The sequence below is a fragment of the Syngnathoides biaculeatus genome, chromosome 15 (genome assembly GCF_019802595.1).
Source record: "Syngnathoides biaculeatus isolate LvHL_M chromosome 15, ASM1980259v1, whole genome shotgun sequence".
Taxonomy (NCBI): Eukaryota; Metazoa; Chordata; class Actinopteri; order Syngnathiformes; family Syngnathidae; genus Syngnathoides; species Syngnathoides biaculeatus.
Window position 1 is genome coordinate 23,457,558 of NC_084654.1, and position 19,434 is coordinate 23,476,991.

General features: G+C 44.2%; 1 protein-coding gene across 1 annotated transcript in view; it reads left to right on the plus strand.

The window, feature by feature from the left end:
* grin3ba (glutamate receptor, ionotropic, N-methyl-D-aspartate 3Ba) overlaps positions 1-17,949 on the plus strand; it is a 97,699-nt gene extending 79,750 nt beyond the window's left edge. Inside the window, exons 8-12 of the mRNA XM_061844243.1 lie at positions 1,536-1,651; positions 10,278-10,429; positions 12,265-12,429; positions 14,829-14,896; positions 15,847-17,949. Of these exons, the coding sequence (XP_061700227.1) occupies positions 1,536-1,651; positions 10,278-10,429; positions 12,265-12,429; positions 14,829-14,896; positions 15,847-16,759 (1,414 nt within the window). The 3' untranslated portion in view covers positions 16,760-17,949. The remainder of the gene's footprint in view (positions 1-1,535; positions 1,652-10,277; positions 10,430-12,264; positions 12,430-14,828; positions 14,897-15,846) is intronic.
* The last annotated feature ends 1,485 nt before the right edge of the window (positions 17,950-19,434 follow it).

A 19,434-nucleotide genomic window follows, 5' to 3' on the forward strand; every position in this document is an offset into this window, starting at 1 on the left:
TGTGATTGTTTTTGGTTTTTTTTTTTTTTGTTTGTTTGTTTTTTTTGTCTTTTTTTTTTTTTGCCGTAAGCCGGCGTCTCGCTTTTAAATCCACTCTGTTGCGCCGACACTTATCTGCAGCCGGTCGCCGTCCGCCGGCAAAGGAGGAGCGCTCTATAATTAGAGGTCAATTAGGTTCAGGCCGATCAATAAAAGCGCGGATGAGGAAGAAGAAGAGGAAGAAGAAGAAGAAGAGTCTTTGGCGGTGTGTCCAAAGTCTTATCGGCTGTCGACTTGGCTAAGTGATATGTGTGTTTACACCGGGATGCACTTAATGGCGTCCGCCGCTTTTCAGACGCTTCATCAAAATCATGTGATGCATCTTTCGATCCGTACTATTAAAGTAGTACTATTTTGTACGATTATATTGTAATATCGTATAATATTATATTGTATTGTATTGTATTTTATATTATAATATATATATATTATGTATATATTATATTTATATTATATTATTTATAGTACTATTATATATTTACTATTTATTTCTGCAGTACTATTTCGATGCGTATACTTTCGACGCCTTCGGCGCTGCCAAAAACATCAACTCTTTGATCTTCAGTGCACATTTAAAAAAAAAACACATTTGTTACAAGTGTGTTTAGTTGTTGGTTGAGAATTTTATTTTTTTTTTAAATGATGGAGAATTTATTAAAAAAATTTGGTTGGGAAAAACACCTCAAAATATGCGGAAAAATAACTTGTTTATTTATTTATTTATTTAAATGTTAAATTCGTTTTTTTAAAAAAAAAAAAACAGATTTGTTACAAATGTGTTTAAATGTTGGTTGAGAACTTTTGGGATAATTAATTTTTCAATGATGGAGAATTTATTTCAAAAAAATATGCAGAAAAATCACTTATTTATTTAAATGTTTATTTTTTTGCATGTAAAAAAAGATTTCCTTTTGAGAAAATTTGCAATTTATAACGTTCTCTCATGGCTCTAAAAAAAAAAAGCATTTTTTTATGTGTATTGAACACAAGATCGTGGTTCGATCATGGTTTTTATATTCAAGTAAATTGAGAAATTTTACATTTTTAATTGGTGTGCTAACGCTAGCTCTGCACTAACGTTAAACTCTTTCCGTGTACCGAGGCTTATAACCAGGTGTGCTAACTAACTAACTGACTAACTAACACAGATAACATGTTTAAGAAAATGTTGAGAAAACATTTAAAAAAAAAAAGTGTTTAAAAAATCTTAAATTACGATAGATTTTTTTTTTGTTGTTTTTCAACAAAAAAATGATGAAAACTTTAGTATGCAAAATTTAGAATTTTTTTTTTTTTGTCAGTTATGTTAGACTCTCCCTAAATAAAGGACGAATGAAAGACAAAATAGTAACAAATACACGCTAAGATCCAAATTCGAAATATCGGAATCCGGCGAGGTTGAACACCAAAGTGGGCGGGGCCAGTGACTCACTTTGGAGATCCGCCTGTCGAACTCTTCCGACGGTTTTTTGTGTGTTTGTGCGTTGGTGGTGAAGGACGGAGCCTCAGACTCTGGACGCCTTCATCATGGACAAAGCGCTGCTGGATTTCGAGGTGTCCATCGACGCCGACTGCAAACTTCTCACCGTGGGGAAGCCGTTCGCCATCGAAGGTGACTTTTAACTCGAAATTAAAAAAAAAAAATCCATTTTTCAGGATTCATTTCAAAGGACCATTCGAAATTTTGAATCCGATCGAATAGCTATTACATGTGGCGTCCCTCAAGGGTCACTTCTTGGACTCCTTTTGTTCAGCCTCACACAACGAGTACTACTAACGGGTTAAATTCTGTAAACCTTAGCTTTGCAGAGGCTACACATCCATCCATCAGTTTTCTCACCCGCTTATCCTCATGAGGGTCGCGGGGAGTGCTGGAGGCTGTGCCGCCTCTCAACGGGCAGGAGGCGGGTGTACGCCCTGAACCGGTCTCCAGCCAATCGCATGGCACATGGAGACAAAAAGCCGCACTCATATAATCACACCTCCGGACAATTTAGAGTGTCCGATTAATGTTGCATTTTTTTATGGATGTGGGAGGAAACCGGAGTGCTCACCCGGAGAAAAGCCGCGCGAGAACATTAACAACCTACGACATTATTCACGCTAACGGATGCTAACAACGTGCCAAGAATTTCAGGTCGAAGAGGACACTCGGTACTTGTGCCAAATTGTGTGATGCGATGCGGGGCAATTTTTCATATTGCGTATTATAAGGATGCTTGCCAGCATTTTGCTCATTGTTTCATTTGACGTAAAGGAAGAAAATCCTGTCTTATATGTCAATGAAATGAATAATACAAAATAAAAACGATTAATATGTAGCTGAGAGATTTGTTTGGCACTCAAGGACACTTTTCAGAAAGAAACAAACATTTCTTTGTTCATAAAATACTTTCAAATCTCCATTGATTCCGTTATCGCAAACATTTATGGGAATTCATATATGTATTCAATTATTTTAATTTGATTATTTATCACAAAGAGCATTATAGAATGAAGAAATCAATACATTTTAAATAACTGACGGCTTGATGATTTATAGCACTGTCCTTGTTTTCATTTCATATGAAATGTGTCATTGATTATTTTCTTTACATTACAGTAATATTTGAAAAAAATAATACTGGTAATTGTAATGAGTAGTTTTATATTTTATGTAATTATTTTGCATTTCCAATATTTAACCACCTGCCTTCCACATGTCCAAATGTTCTCGTACCATGATGCACGTTTTATTTTGCGAATAACTGACACGCTGCCTCAGCTGGTAAAGCATTGGCCTCACGGTTCTGAGGACCGGGGTTCAAATCCCGGACCCGTCTCTGTGGCGTTTTGCGGGTCCTCCCCGTACCTGTGTCCCAAAAACATTAATTGGACACTTGATGTGCCCTGCGATTCAGTTCAGAGTGTGCCCCGCCTCCTGCCCGTTGACCGCTAGGATAGGCTCCAGCGCACCCTTGTGAGGATAAGCGGCTAAGAAAATGGATGGGTTGATGTGTAGCCTCCGCAAATAAGATTATTTTGATAGTAAAAAAAAAATATTTTGCTATTGCAAATGGAAGAAAGCGATGGCTTTTGTTTCATGAAGGCGCTGAGGATTATTTTTATGGGTCGGATAAAAGTTTGATCTCGGACATTTTTTTTTTTATTGGACGCTCACAAATCGGCAAAATAACTTTTAGGGAGGTCTGCGTCGTTGCAGTCATTTTTATTTGTTGCTCATTTTTGGGAAGGCGTCTGTGGTGAGCAGAATTATGGGCGGGGGGGGGGGGGTGGTTCTGGATTTCAATTATTTTGATGATAAAAAGTGTATATTTAAAAAAAAAAAATTCAATGTGGATGTTTTTAATAATACAGATTTCTAAAAACATTTTCAAGAATAAATAGTAATTTTTTTCCAAATACATGTAGAATGAAAATAAATACACTTTAATTTGACACACCACAGAAAATGAGAATTTTTTTTTCAAATTTATTTCTTTTAAATTCCATATAGAATCAAAATAAATACCCTTTAATTTGATACACCACAAAAAGTGTGTTGTGAACAAATCTGACAAATTTGAAATTAAAAAAATATATATATTTTTTTGAAATTTCAATTTGAAAGTTTTTAATAATGTAATTTTTTAAAAACATTTTGGGGGAAAAAATGGCCAATTTCTTTCAAATTTATTTATTTAAAATTCCACATAGAATCAAAATAAATGCACTTTAATTTGACACACCACAAAAAAAGTGTGTTGTGAACAAATCTGCCAAATTTGAAATGAAAAAAAAAATGTATCTATATTAAATTTCAATTTGGAAGTTTTTAATGTAAATTTTTAAAAACCTTTTGGGGGAAAGAAATGGCAATTTTTTTTTACATTTATTTCTGTTAAAGTCCAGGTAGAATCAAAATAAATATACTTTAATTTAACAGACCATAGAAAATGACTTTTTTTTTCAAATTTATTTCTGTTAAATTCCATATAGAATCAAAATAAATAAATTTCCCACACCACAAAAAAGTGTGTTGTGAACAAACCTGCCAAATTTGAAGAAAAAAAAAAAAATCTGGGTTCACAATGGATGAACAATCAAGCCCATGCATTTTCCACATGTAGGCGTAGCTAGCTCGCTAACTGTACGTCGTAATAGCCATCCATTTTTTCTCATTTGCCGCTTATCCTCACAAGGATAAGCCACGATGCGATGTTCGACTTATTGGTCAGTCTAATACACGTTTTAACATGTTTGAGTTCTTGGTCAGTCTACAATATTAACATCCATCCATCCATTTTCTTTGCCGCTTATCCTCACAAGGGTTATTTGGAACCATCATGCTAAATTATTAGGAACACCTCTTAGTCCGATGCAGGACAATTCTGCACAACAGGTTTTGTGTAGATTACTATCCATCCATCCATTTTCTTTGCCGCTTATCCTCACGAGGGTTGCGGGGAGTGCTGGAGCCTATCCCAGCTGTCAACGGGCAGGAGGCGGGGCACACCCTGAACTGGTCGCCAGCCAATCGCAGGGCACTTTGAGACAAACAGTCGCATTCACAATCACGCCTCGGAGCAGTTTAGAGTGTCCAATTAATGTTGCATGGGATCGAACCCGGGTCCTCAGAACTGTGAGGCCAACGCTTTTACCAGCTGAGCCACCGGGCCGCTCGCACGTCGTAATAGCGCCGAAAAACCCCCGACATGAGCAAAGGAACTCGAGTTCTTCCGACAAAATGCATCAGTGGTCACTATTTTAGCTACCCCCGAAAAATCCAGACAACCGGACCCTGAAAAACTGTTCGAGGCTGCCTCACGACAATTGACTCCGACATAGTTCAGAGTCCCGGCAATGTGTGCACCTGGAATGTTTTTCGAAACAAATTTACGTCGCAGGGCCTTGAAGACTTGAACAAAAATCCAAGTACGGTCGTGCGATCTTGCATCTGAGTTTTAGGACTGTTGGGATTGGTTTCATTTGTCGGTTTTTGCGGCAGTCTCGGTCCCCGGCGCCCTGATCCTATCCCGAAATACTGAACTAATTTCATTAACGTCCTCGCGCACTTGAACGGACGAGCCGAGGCGCCGTCGATCCCAGCGCGGACCCGCGAAGACCCCCGACTCCCGGGGTCCCTCGAGAGCCGGCCGACTTTCCGAGCGAGCGCCGCTCGTCGGGGGCGGCGGGTTGATTAACCGCTTAAAAAGCCGGACGGGGGCGGCGCGGGAGGACGCGGAAGAGGAAACGGCGCGTGGGGGGGCGGGGGGGGGGGTAAACTGGAGCGAGGGGACAATAAAGAGCAGGCGGCGGAGATACGGGGGCCGCCTTTCGTTTGAGTGATAAAAGAGGCGGCCGACGGAGTCGCCTCATCAAGACAAACCTTCACCCCGAGCGGGAGAAGGGGGGGGGGGGGGGGCGGCGCGGAAGGTGACGACGCGAACGGAATTAATGCCGTGATTTGTACGAGGGCGGGGGGGAGACCACGCCGATAACAGGCCCATTAATTACACTGCAATAACCGGACGATCGGCGACCTTTTTTTTTTTTTGGAATAAAATGCAAGTTCGGCTATTTTTGGAAACTTTGGTGAAAGAAGAAACGGCGTGAAGCTAAAAGGGCGACACGGTGGTATAATCCGAGCACAGGGGTGTGCAGACTTTTGTATTTAAGGGTGGCAATTCCCGCACAGGCCGAAAAAAAAAAAAAAAAGTTTAAATGTGATGTTTAAAAATATTAATTCACGCTCACTTGTACTTATTACTTCCTGTTATATTTTAATGTAATCCAAATTAATTAATCCATTGTGTAAATAAAAACAATATTAAATGTGTAAGTAAAATGCATTTTACTCGTTTTGATTGGCTGATTAACAATAAAGCAATGAAATTTTTCAATCCTAATATTACAACTTTTGCGACTTATGCCGACAAAATGCTTTTTATTTAACACTGTTTTATTCTCATAACAACAAAATTTTTCCCAGAACTACGTAACAATTTATTCTGATAACATTATGACCTGTGCCTCGTTAGCCCAATAATACAATTTAATAATAATAATGAAAATTATTAATAATGACATAATAAACTAATGTTAATAATAATTGAATAATTAATAATAATAATAATAAAGTGTTAATAAAATAATAAACAATAATGATGAAAATATATAATAATAATAAAATTATGTGATAATAAAAATAAAATAATAACAATAAAATATGATATGATAATAATAATAATAATTGCCAAAGCAAAATTCCGGAAAACCTGAATCCAGGGAATTGGATTCTTCTTTTTTGTTGTATTAATTTCATTTTTTTTTTCTTGTGCTCCAAAAAATATAGCTATCACATATGGGGTCCCTCAAGGGTCGCTTCTTGGACCCCTTTTGTTCAGCCTAATATTGCGACTACTATTCATGGGTTAAATTCTGTGAACCTTCGCTTTGCGGAGGCTACACATCCTTTGCCGCTTATCCTCATAAGGGTCGCGGACAGCGCCGGAGCCTATCCCAGCTGTCGACGGGCAGGAGGCGGGGCACACCCTGAACTGGTCGCCAGCCAATCGCAGGGCACAGAGAGTTGCAAACAGCCGCACTCGCGATCACACCTAGGGGCAATTGAGAGTGTCCAATTAATGTTGCATGTTTTGGGGATGTGGGAGGAAACGGAAGACCGATGCGCTCCGCGTTCCCCAAACAATTCCGTGATAACGTCGGGAACGTCGCTCCGCATGTTGATGGGCCACGATGCATCATCGCCACGCCCCGTTTGGAGATAAAAGAGCGTAAAATGGATGGCGCCGTCCGGGCCATCGGCGCGTTCCTTTTAAGCGCTTCCCCGACGCTTCGGTCGCCCGTCGATAAGCCGCCGGCGACGTGAGGGGAAGCGCAAACGCCGCGTCCCCGTTGGGTGCGCTCGTTTACGTGCACGCCGCGATTGCCAGACGTGGGCGGACACTTCATTAGGGACAAGTGCGCGAGATAATAAAATCCGGGACGCGGCGCCGCATCCGTCAAGCCGCCTTGACAGGAGGAATTACGCTCGCTTTTGAGTGACACTGTGCTGGACACGACGCCGTGATTGGCAGCTCGTGTGCGTGATTATTCTTTACGTGAACGATGTAAATTCTATTTCAAAAACAATGAAAATTAATTCTTCACAAATCTGTTGTGGGCCACTTCCACTTGAAGTCGACTGTCAAAGTAAACCTCAAACAAAGAGAATTCCACGTAGTGTATCTTAAACAACCGCACGACTTTCCCTTCCGCTAGCTTAATGCTAACGCACGATGCAAAACATCAGAGAATGACGACGCTAATGAGTGAACGTCGTGCACGTGATTTTATGGGGACGTTGAACCGGAGAAAAATATTCGCAATATTCACAACCGAGGTTGGTCGTCGCAACGGACGAGACGGATATTCAAGAGATCATTCTATGAAATACCAGCTGAAAAGATGAGTAAAGATCGATGGATTTCGGGAATTAAACGTGATGGATGCTGCCCAAACAAATACACGCAGGCCTGTGTTGCGATCGCTTCATTTTAAGGAGGAATTATTCATCTCAATCTCAAATTGTTAAGAAGTATTCATAATGCCAAGTTGTCTCATTTGAGAATAATGCGTTTAAAAAAAAAAAAAACGGGGAAAAAAAATGACACAGAAGCGTGTTGCAGCCGCACGTTAATCTTCTTTTTTTTTTTTTTTTTTTGCTGTTCTAAAAACTAAAAGCAAACATTTTACTCACAATTGTTTCTAATATATCATACGTAGTCATCTATAGATAATCAAAATAACACCTGTCGTGTAGAATTGTCCTGCATCAGACTAAGAGATGTTCCTAATAATTTGGCATGATGGTTCCAAATAATACAAAAAAAAAAAGGGAAACGCATCTCATTAGCAGTGGGAATCAAACCCGAGCACCATTATTTGATCGCGCAGGTGTCCCCCGATGTTCTTTCCGTAAGTGAGGCCGCTCAGAAGTCTCGCCGATTCCAACCTGAAGTGCGCGAGTCGCCGTCGGGGAGAATTCTGTCGCTTTTATTGTCCATACGGAATGATAAGTGTCGGCGTGCTTGCGTTCCATCATTTGTTCGATAAACGGGCGCGCCGAGGCTGACGACGGCTGCGGCGAGCGGGAGATAAGACAGCGAGGGGGGGGGGGGGGAGGGGAGTAAAAAAAAAAAAAATATATATATATATATATATATAAAAAAAAAAAAGAAGCAAGGGAATGACAGAGATAAACAGCAGACGGGAATGGGCGAGATATAAGCGGCGCAGTAATTGCTGCAGAGGACACTGCGCGCTGTTGCATTCCAACGGGATTGCAACAAGCTGCCAAAACGTGTTTCCATCCGGCAGACAAGAGGAACTCACTGTGCTAATTATTTAATATTTCGTCTGATGTAGCGAAGACGTGTCGCCCATCCGTGCCTGGCGTCCGACCGGTCCAGCCATTCATCATCGGACCGTCGCTGAAAGGTCACCCCGGACTTGTTTGCGTCTGCTCCTGCTGTGGGATCTTTTTACCTCGCACGAGAACTTGTGTGCTTCTACTGCGTTTAAAAAAAAACGCTTAATCCTAGACCGCTTGAAGATCGGGATTCGGAGGGATTGAGGTGAAGTCAAAAAATCAAGACTTTAAAGGCGTGACGATAAGCCCAGACCGAGACTTTAAGGACTAAGCTCAGACTGCAGGAATTCAGCCCGATGTTGACCCGACAGGCAAGCGTTCAACGTCTTGGCCAATTATCAGTTGTCTCGATCACAGAACACCCAGCGTAGTGTGAAAGACCAAAGACTGGCATCTAGGATGCTTCAAGACCATGACAAAGAAACTCTGGCATGTCAGTATTTTTTCTGGTCCAACGGTTTGGACCATAAGCACAGTGCGGGTCAAGATTTCAAACAAAGCTCAGACGAATGTTAACCAGACTGAGCAGAGACCAGGTGGAGTCAAGACTAAGACCAGTTTAAAGTTCAGACGTTGGGGTTTTTTTTTTTAAATGGAAAATGTCTTCAGAAAGACATGTAATCGTGGAAAAACAAGAATGGTGTCGAACGTTGTAGTACTACGTTTTGCTGGCAATATTGCAGCATGTTGTAGTCTCCAAGCACGTTTTCCCGAAAAGGCCACCATGTTCCTCTAGTTCACGGTGTACGCGCGCATGTGTGCTCACCTCACTTGGCTGCAAAGTGCTTGATTTGGATTCCGGCTGAAGCCGCGTGAGCCAATAAATCTTATTTCAGAGAGCATCTGCCCTTTAGCTAATTGAGGCCGAGCGACTGACTGGTTTTGCGGCACAAGAACTAGCGCAGCAGGGCCACAGCTGCTTTCCACACGACTCGCTCCCTGTGACGGGCTGCGAGGACCGAGCCAAAGTGCATCGGCGGACATGCGCAAGCGACCTCCGCCAAGGGTGAACGATTCTGTCTTACAGTACAGTGCAAAGGTCTTTCCATTATATAATTTTAGCAGTGCTATAATGACAGTCCACAGTTCCAACCCAGTACAGCAAAGTCCTCTACCAAGGTGGAACTGTTAAATAAAATATAAATGAAAATTTTGTGACAAAGACTTGAAGGAGTCGGGACCAAGTCAAGACCAAGACTTTGAGGGCTTTGGTAGATTCAAGACAAAGACTCTCAGGAGCCAAGACGAAGACTTTGAGGGAGTGAGACCAAGTCAAGACTAGGTCTTGGAGGGGTCCAAATTGAAATTTCAGAGGAGCTGACATCAAGTCAAGGCCAATGCTTTCAAGGCATTGAAACAGAGTCCAGATAGACTTAAAGGAGTTCAGACCAACTCGGTGCTAAATCTTTGAGGGTTTGAGACCAAATTGAGGGGTTACCACCAGATCAAGACTAAGACCAAGGTAGTTGGACTCCAAGTCAAGACCAAGGCTTATATGGGTTGAGACAGGGACAAGATCAAGACTTCGAGGAGCCCATGCCACATCAATACCAAGACTCTAAGGACCTGACACCACGAGAAAACCAAGAACAAGACCAAAACTATTCGTGACATGACGGATTTCTGTGTTTTTGTCTTTTACTTGGTCCCGAGTGAGTTGACCCCCCGCCCCCCCCTCCCGGTTCATCACCAATAGCAGCATACTCTATTCATCTGGATTCAGTCCAGATTTCCTCAGACTCGTGCATACGCTACCGCATTTCCTGGAAAACGTCAAGACCTTCCACTCTTGTCAGCAAGCCTGTTTGTCGTCCGTCTCTTCCAGGTTACGGCATCGGCCTGCCGCAGGGCTCGCCCCTGACCCGCAACGTGTCCGAGTTCGTGAGCCGCTACAAGTCGGACGGCTTCATGGACATGCTGCATGACAAATGGTACAAGGTGGTGCCCTGCGGGAAGCGCGTCTTCGCCGTGACCGAAGTAAGTGACAGGATGACGGCGCGGCGGGGGGGGGGGTTCAACCATCGTCCCCCGTGCGCCGCATTTAAAGGCCACGCTCACGAAAATAATTCTCCCTTTGGGACGCGGCCTGCCGGCTAAGTGTCACGCGCAATTACCGAGACGCGTACGTAGACACACATAGATGCGTGAACAACAAACACGACGATGGGGTCGCACGCTTCTGCGAGAGCTTCATTAACCGGTCGCCACGATATCGCGTTGTTTGTGTTTTCAGTTTGTCAATCCGAGCCCCTTTGAGGAACGTCTTTTAATATTTGTACGCCGCCTCGTCTCTTTCGCTCGGAATCTCGGGAGTCCTTCAAAACTTATTACTGGTATCAGAAGTAGTAGTAATAGGAGCAGTACAAAATTAGTGGCAAAATTATTTTGAGGATTACAGTTAACCGTTTTTTGGTTTTGAGGTACCGCACTTGTCTTGGGAAATTGAACCTTGAACAGAAATGCGTCGCTCTACCCTTGCTTTGGGGGCGAAGGTGGTTGTTTGGGCTAATTTAGGAACAATTTGGGGATTTAGTGCCACGTTGCCCTCCGGATGGATAAAAGTGTTAAGCACCTGGCCGGCAAAATCGCAGCGTCAGCGCACGCCTAATTGCACAGCCGGCATCAGAGCGGCGTCGCGACGGCAACCTGATGAGAGTACTTTGGAAGATGTTGCCGTCCGTCCGCTGACCCATAAAGATGTCACTGAAGGCAACCAGGGCTGTCTGGGTGTGTGTTTGCGGACAAAGGCCGCTTTAGACAAAGTCAGGGATTCTGCTGGGACCAAATCAGGAGGAAATGGAGCCGAGAACAAAACCAACTCAGGTCGAGACTGATTCACTACTGAGATCAGAGCCAATTCAAGTAGCGTAAGATCAAAGTGGGTCAAGACCGAGTCGCAAGGTCACCTGGTCGACGTTAAGGCGTGTTGAAACAAAATTCAGGCCAAAGAGGGTTGAGATGAAGACCAGGTCAAGGCTAAGAAAGAAGGCAGTCTGTCCAAGGCTTGTCAAAACCAAATCTAGACCGAGACTAAAGAGGGTTGAAACCAAGTTAAAACTTGATCAAGATACTCACCCTGATCAAGTTCGATCGAGAGACTCAGCCAGAACTAATATCATGGAGAATTTTAGACAAAGACCGAAACGGGTTCTCGGCAAATCAAGACCAAATCCTTGGAGACTTGGATGAAGCAGTTTGAGAACAACCATGTCAATACCAACTTGAGAGTCTCGCTGAGGGTAATAATGAGGTGTTTTGAGACAAAGGTGCGTTGAGAACCAGTCCGGATTAAGACCCAGGAGGTTTAGGATCAAGTCATGTCTAAGACAAAAGCACATCAAAGTCAAATTGAAACCAAGACTAAGAGGCGTTGAGACTGAACCAAGACCAAGTTGAAACTAAGACTAGTCAAGACGTAAGACCTAGTCAGGTCGAGTCCAGTACCTATGCGGGTTGACACCAACTTGAAACAAAAACAACGAAGGTCCAGATTAAGTTAGAACAAAGACCAATGTGGGTCAAACCTGAATTTATTCTAAGACAGAGAAATGTTGAGACTTGGACCAAGACAGGTTGGGACCGAGTCGAAACTGAAAGACTGAAGGCGGTTGCAGGACTAAGCAAAGGCACGTGCTGAGTAAGAAGACCAAGCCAACAAAGTCTTCCGCGTGATTTTCCTTTTCAGCCCCTCCCTGATTTTTTCAGTTCCCCCTGAAGCTGTCGTTGATGCTCATTCCTGCACTTTCACGGTCCTCCATAAATGTGTTCCGTCGCTCTCCCTCCACCTCCACCTCCGCCGACCCTCCTTCCAGACGCTCCAGATGGGCATCCAGCACTTCTCGGGCCTGTTCGTCCTGCTGTGCATGGGGGTGGGTGGTGCCTTGCTGACCTTGGCGGGCGAGCACACCTTCTACCACCTGGTCATCCCCCGCCTCCGCCGCAGACACACGTTGCAGTACTGGCTGCACACCAGCCAGGTGAGCACACGGGGCGCACACCGCAAGCTGCAGTTTTTCTTGAAGGTTGAGTGCGCCCTCTACTGGTATAATTTTGCCAATACAGCTACTTTTTGTTGGAATAATAAGAAACATCAATGGGATGATATTTAGCCCAACACGGTGTGATGCATGTCTTAAAATTTTCAACAATCATAACAGTATGAGGACAATTTTTCTGCAATGAGACACAATCGGTATTAGCTCAACGTTATTTTCTATACCTTTATGAATGATGCTGTTTAAAATGTAATTTACCATATTTGGGGAATGGGAACGGAGCCCGACTCCGAATAGCGAAAAGCCCGAGATCTTAAGCTCCGCCCCTTTAGCTACAGTTGCCATGTCCGGCTAGCTTCCAAAAATGGCGACCGAACATAACAGGTTTGAACTGGATTCTCTATCGCGTTTTGCAGATAATATTGGGGTATGTATTTCGCAAAATCCGTCAGACTTGTCCAAGAGAGTTCTACAGAGAGGTCTCAAGTATTTCACGCAAGGACACGTACGCGGAATTGAGATTTCGGACGGAGCAGGACGCAACGTCGCAGTTACAGCGAAACGTCGGCGATCGATGCGAAAAAAGTTTGACGCCTCACAAATTTCATATTGAAATCCAACAGGATAAAATAGTGGAATCGTACTACGCGTGTAAAGCAGGGTGAGTACTTTTTACTCGGAAAGATCACGAGTAATATCATTGTAGTCTTAAGAAGTGAGCGGGTGGATTCATTTGACTCGGCTCGTAATGGAAGCCAGTCCTCTGTCTTAAAAGTCCGATGTGATGCAAATAGGCAAATGGATATTTCTCCTGCGTGACATGGCGCATTTTCGTATCGCTAACCCGACTCTTCGGCATAAAACATTCCACACTTCGTTCGGCAGCTCAGTGATACGCTAACAAAGTGAAAGTTGTTCTCCTGCAATGTATAAAGCGCTGATGATATTTTTGAAAATACAGCCTTGTGTATGCCGATACTGTCCACATTTAGTTGTACGTGCGCTCTTCTTCGCTAGCCTTAATCCACCGTAGACACTTTGTCAACTGCGTTTTAGGCTTTGGAAAATGAATCACAAGCGGGTCCCTTGTCACCTAGCAGGATCTCTTTCATCAGAATTGCACCTTCCCCAAAGACCATTTCCTTCATAACATTAACTTTTCCAAGCGCACGCTACTGACAACCGGCATTGCTTGTGGGACAACATGGCGGCAGGGGCGTGTCAAGCCAGGGGTTAAGTCAATGCAGCTATCTGATTGGCTATCATCGTACGAGTGATTGACAGGTCGGAAAGATCCATTGAAACCCTCCCCTCAAAAAGCTTCAGAATTGCCACAAGGTGGCAGCAAAGCGCCACTTTTGTCTGGATGACGCTTGGAAAACTCATTTCAACATAGTTCCTTGGCATCAGGACAGCAGAATGAAACTCCGACAATTGAATTCAAAATACAGCTTGTGGGATTCGGAGATATATGTTTTGTTTTGTTTTGGTTTTTTTTACTGAAATAAGTAAAAAAATAGTGTGTCGTTGTGTTACAACATCGTAATTAACGTTGTTGCTCTTGTTCCTGCTCTGCTTACCCGGTGAAGGACGACCTTATGTGGCGATCATTTTTGTATGTTTACCACCTTCGTTTGCACCTTTCACGGCCGCTTTTTCGACTTTTATTGAGAAAACGACCCGCCGTGATGGCGTTGCGACGTCAACAAAACGCGGCCCGTTAAAAGTCACGCGTGCCCCGCCGTCGAATGAGAAGCCTTTGGCGGTATGTTTGAGTTATTAGGAGAAATTTTGCAGTGACAAGAAGATCAAGGCTTCTCGGTTAAAAAAAAAAAAAATGAAATAAAGGGCAACGCCTGCGGCATCCATCCCGTAATCAGCCGCGGAATCAAAGCGCCACGTTTGACGTCTCGAGCGAAATCCCGCCATACCTCTTCTTCACACGGCGAGTCCAGAAAAAGCTTTTAAGACGCCGCGTCACATCTTCACGCCTTCGCGATCGGATAATTTGATTAAAATGTAAAGCGGGCTTTATGAGCCGTCACATTTAAAGGGCTGTGTGACGAGAATAATGACTTTCCGTAAATTCATAAATTCAGCTCTCGATTCATTTCGGAACTGATAAAGCGGCGATCGGTCCGTCCTCTCTTCTGAGGCCAAATAAACTTTTGTTTCCCAGACAAAAAAAAAAAAACAACATATTTTGCAACATGTTCATTCATCCCAGTGAACCTATTTCCCTTAGCAACACGCTCATTTGGTCAGAGTGTCGACCGTGATTAAAAGTGTCAAAAAAGATGCGAAATTTTGGCAATTTTTGGTTGTTTCCGGAGCGCATTTGTAATTCCGCTTCATTTGCCTTTTTTGAAATAATTTTCCAGAAAATCCACCGAGCTCTCCACACGGCGTACGAGGACGAAGGCAAAGAGCTGACGGGCCTTGAGCAAAAGTAAGGATCTGGCAGCTTTGCGGCATTCTTGACTTCGCTCTGAAACGTCTCCCTAATTTCGGGTTATTCAATGTATTGTTTATAATTTTAGGAGGGAAAAAAAATATTGTTTCACGAGAAACAGCTGTCTTGAGAAATAATCGTGCAGTGGAACCTTGATTTAAACTTGCAGTACAAAGAGAGAATGCGACATGGTGACTTTTTTTTTTTATACAAAAACACGTCTCTGGACTCTGGAGCGTGTGTTTTTTGAGGGGGTCCAGTAACAGTTTTTTGTCAAGTCGTTCGCCTATGGCAATAGATTTGGAACTGGAGAGCACACTAATTCCTCACAGCTCAAAAGTGACTCACCAAGGATGAGTGCCGTGTACATTAACATCGTCAAGCGCACCGTTTTGGTAAATTTAGATACATTTTCAAACATTCTCGTACTGTATTGGCCGTTTTCGGACACAGACCTACAAAACAATAATTTCGTGCCGCACATTAATATGGAATATGCATCTATGTGTCCATTGTATCGAGGTTCCACTGTTTATATACTAAAAACCTCACTGTGATGTAAATATAATGCTTCAATGAAGCCCCTCAAGTCACTTTAACAATTCCTTGGCACAAAGTCGCTCAGATATGGTGGCAAAGCACTACTTTGGTCAAATTTAAGCTCGTCAACTCACTTCATCATAGTCCCTTGCCACCAAAAGGCGACAATATGGCGGCAAAGCTCTGCTTTTGTCCGAAGGAAGTGCCAAAAGCTCCCTTCCACAAAGGCAAAACACTACTTGTGTCTGAATAAATCTCCTCAACTCACTTGGAAGTAGTTTGTTGGCACCAAGTTTTCACTAGTTTCCAAGCATGAGAAGATTTGGAAACTAGGGAAATATGCAGGGCATTACTGTAGCGTGCCGTGTTCCGCGTATCTGACCTGCCGTCGTCATGTCGTCCACCAGCGCCTCCTCTTGTATCTCCGAGAACTGCAGCCTGCACAGGAAGCAGCATCAGAAGCCTCCCCCGGCGTCTCCCGCCAAATCCCTCCCCGCCTCCAGCTCGGCGGCGGACGGCGGCAGCTCGTCTTCGCCGTCCCACGAGCCCAAGGAGAAGCGGGTGCACTTTGACCTGGACACCCTCCACAGCTACCGGCTGCGTACCCACACCGCCTCGGTGCGCGGACGGCCCGGCATGGTAGGCCGTCCCGGCCTGGGCCTCGGCGGGTTGGGTTTGCCCGGCCTGGGGAGTTTGGGGCTCCAAGCCAACGGGGGTCCGGTCTCGGCGCTGGCGTCCTCGGGTTTGGTACTCTCCCCTCTGGCGGGAAGGGACGGCCAGACCAGCGTATGGGAAGGGGAACTCCGGGAGCTGCAGGAGAAGATCGAGATTTTCCGGAACCAGCTCCGCGAAGCCCTGGCCAGGAGGGCGGAGATCCAGACCAGCTTGGAGAGGGAGCGCAGCGGGACGGCGCGCCGGGATACCAGCCTGGACAGGGACCGTGACCGCTCGCGGGTCCAGACCATCAGCACAGACAAGAGTAGCGGGGCTCAGCCCGAAACGCTCAACAACCAGCCTCACCCGGTCGCTCCCGGGAACCTCACGCCCACAAGGAGCAGCCAGTCGAACGCAATCAACAGTCTGGACCGAGGGCGGGTCGCCCTCTTACGCTCCGTTCTGACGCAGGCGGAGGACCGGACCGGCCAGTCGCGCGGCGCCTCTTCCGCCAGCTTGGACCGGAGTCGACTCGGCCAGCCCGGCGCCGTCCCGTCGGCTCAGGACACTTTGAGCCTGGACCGGCAGAAGGCGAGCCCGGCGCCCGTTCTTAGCACTTTGGAGAGGACGAGAGCCGGCCAATCAGACGCAGGGGGTGGGGACTGATTTAACTTCCTCTCTGGGGTGCAATAGTGCATAGCCGTGGGAAGACATTATTGATTATTACACAGTCATTTCTACATTTTAGTGTCAATATCTACTGTAGTACAGCCATTTTTTTTTTTCAGCAATAATAATTATGAGCTGAATACAAGAGAATATATATAGTTTTGAGTAGACCCAGTGCAGCGGAGAAATATGTAATTTTGCCCAGCCCAAATCCGTAAAGAAAATTATATTTTTACGTAAATGCTAAAAAAAAAATAAACCCAAAGAAAAAATATTTTTTCCATTATTCTTTAAATAATGCCAACTTTATTCTGAATACTTGATATAATAATTCTTATAATATTGATTTTGGCCCATGCCCCCTGAACACCACTCACGTCGGAATTTGCTCTGTTATCGTCTCGGAAAATACAATACGAAAATGAAATGTATTCTTTTATTGATTGGCGGCAACGGTGGAGCGGGTGGTGAAAGCGTTGGCCTCGCAGTTCTGAGGTCTCGGGTTCAATCCCGGACCTTCCCTTTGTGGAGTTTCCATGTTCTCCCCGTGCCGGCGTGGGTTTTCTCCGGGCTTCCAAAAACACGCAACATTAATTGCCCCAAGGTGTGATTGTGAGTGCGGGCGTTTGTCTCCGTGTGCCCTGCGATTGGCTGGCGACCAGTTCAGGGTGTGCCCCACCTCCTGCCCGTTGACAGCTGGCATAGGCTCCAGCATCCTTGTGAGGATAAGCAGCAAAGAAAATGGATGAACGGATGGATTTTATTTATTGTCAGGCTGTCAAACATCACACTGGATTGCCATTCAGTTCTGCACTCAACCACTAGACGGCGCCCTTGCCATTCTTCCCACGGCTATGGACGCTGAGGACATTTATCAAGTAATCTATTTTTAAAGAAGAACAAAAAAAGAGAGAGAGAGAAAGATCTTGAAGACCTTTGTGGATTTCTTGGAGCACTGGGTACATTTTCAGCTGATCATGTGTAACACCGCTGCAGTTATTACTACTTTATTACCATATTTGGACCCGAGGACGTCACTCGAAGGCTTTTAAAGATTTAAAACTCAAAAATTGAGCTCGGAGCTCTCCAGAAAGAGAACACAGTTTACATCCAGCAACGCGCGGTAGTAAAATGTTGACGCCAAATACTTTTCACCATCTAATTACAAACACGTTGTAACCACAGTTACGGAGATTTTATGATATGGAGCGTTCCATGTTTTGAAATAAACATTTATATACGTACGAAATGTGAACGATGTCTCACTTTTCGGCATTAAACATTATATGTAGGTACATCTGCACGATACTAATTTAATGTCAATGAAGGCACAATTATGAAAGTGTTTATGCTGTAAAAAAAAATCACATTAATTACTATTTTATTATTTTATTATGAGGCAAAAGTTTGTTTCCATCCTCATACCGTCAGGTTCTAGTGCAATGTGGGGACCACAAATCAGGTGACCCAGAACATGAATGCAGGCAGCTAAAATATGGACGTAAATTAGTGCCACCAGGATTTGAATTTGAAATATAAATGGTTCACATTTTCAATCGTTGCTACAATTCGTTGTCTAGAATCCAACCGTCTGTCCCACCGGGCAGGGTTACTTCAGGTCAGAACCGAAGAGCCAGCCAATCGCAGTTACGCTTTCTCCGTATGTGACGTCACGTGATTGAGAGACGGTTGAATTCTAGACAGCGAATCGTTAACATTGAAAAGTTACACTGAAATACAAATATTGAAAATGTTTTCACTTTTACATTTCAAATCCTCTTTTCTGCCTCATTTCCAATTCGAATCCTGGCGGCACGAATTTACTTCCGTACTAATCTAGTGTATATAACTATTTGTCAGAGTATCTGCGTTGTCACGTATTCATCGCTCGGTGAATACACTTTTTTTTTTTTTTAATATTCATCATGACGCATCAGTGGGACCTTTTGTGTAGTGTGGGGACCGGAAATCGGGGGACCCATAATATCAAATCGGGAGCTATTCTGCGAGGTGTGTGCTCTGATATCGGTAGCTATAAAGTCAAAAGTATTTTTGTTTTACACAGGCACCACAAATACTGAAATCAATAATATGAATGCAAAAGTGCTATTCTGTGAGCTGTGTATGTGCGTTCTGGGATTCATGGAAAGTGAGGATAAAAGCTCGTTTACGGGGTCACGTCAAGGGAGACGTACATATTTACGGTTGGGGACCGCATATCAGGTGAGGCGAGAAATGATTCTTAAGGTATACATGCGTATGATTGTGTTTTCTTGTATTGATCACTCTGCGATGACGGTAGTTCGTTTATGCAGCCGACAGCGTGGGGGCTGATTTTGAGACCGGAAAGCATACCTTGATTATGTAGATCAGGAGTCTCAAACCCGCAGGCCATTTGCGGCCCCCGAGATGATATTTTGTGCCCCCCCCCCCCCCAACTTGCTATGAAAGTTTGCCAGTGCGGGCTTCAAGTTTGACATGAACGGCACTTTTACAGTGCTGTCCGCGGAGCTGACGAACGTACCAATCACGGTGGGGGTGTACGGCTCGGGGGGGGGGGGGGGCGTGACGTCAGCAGAGGCTTGATGCAACCAGAGAAACATTTTTCATTTCGTGAAAGTCACGGCAGTGTCGCCGTGGAGAGTTTGGTTACTAGTTTTGCACAGAACTTG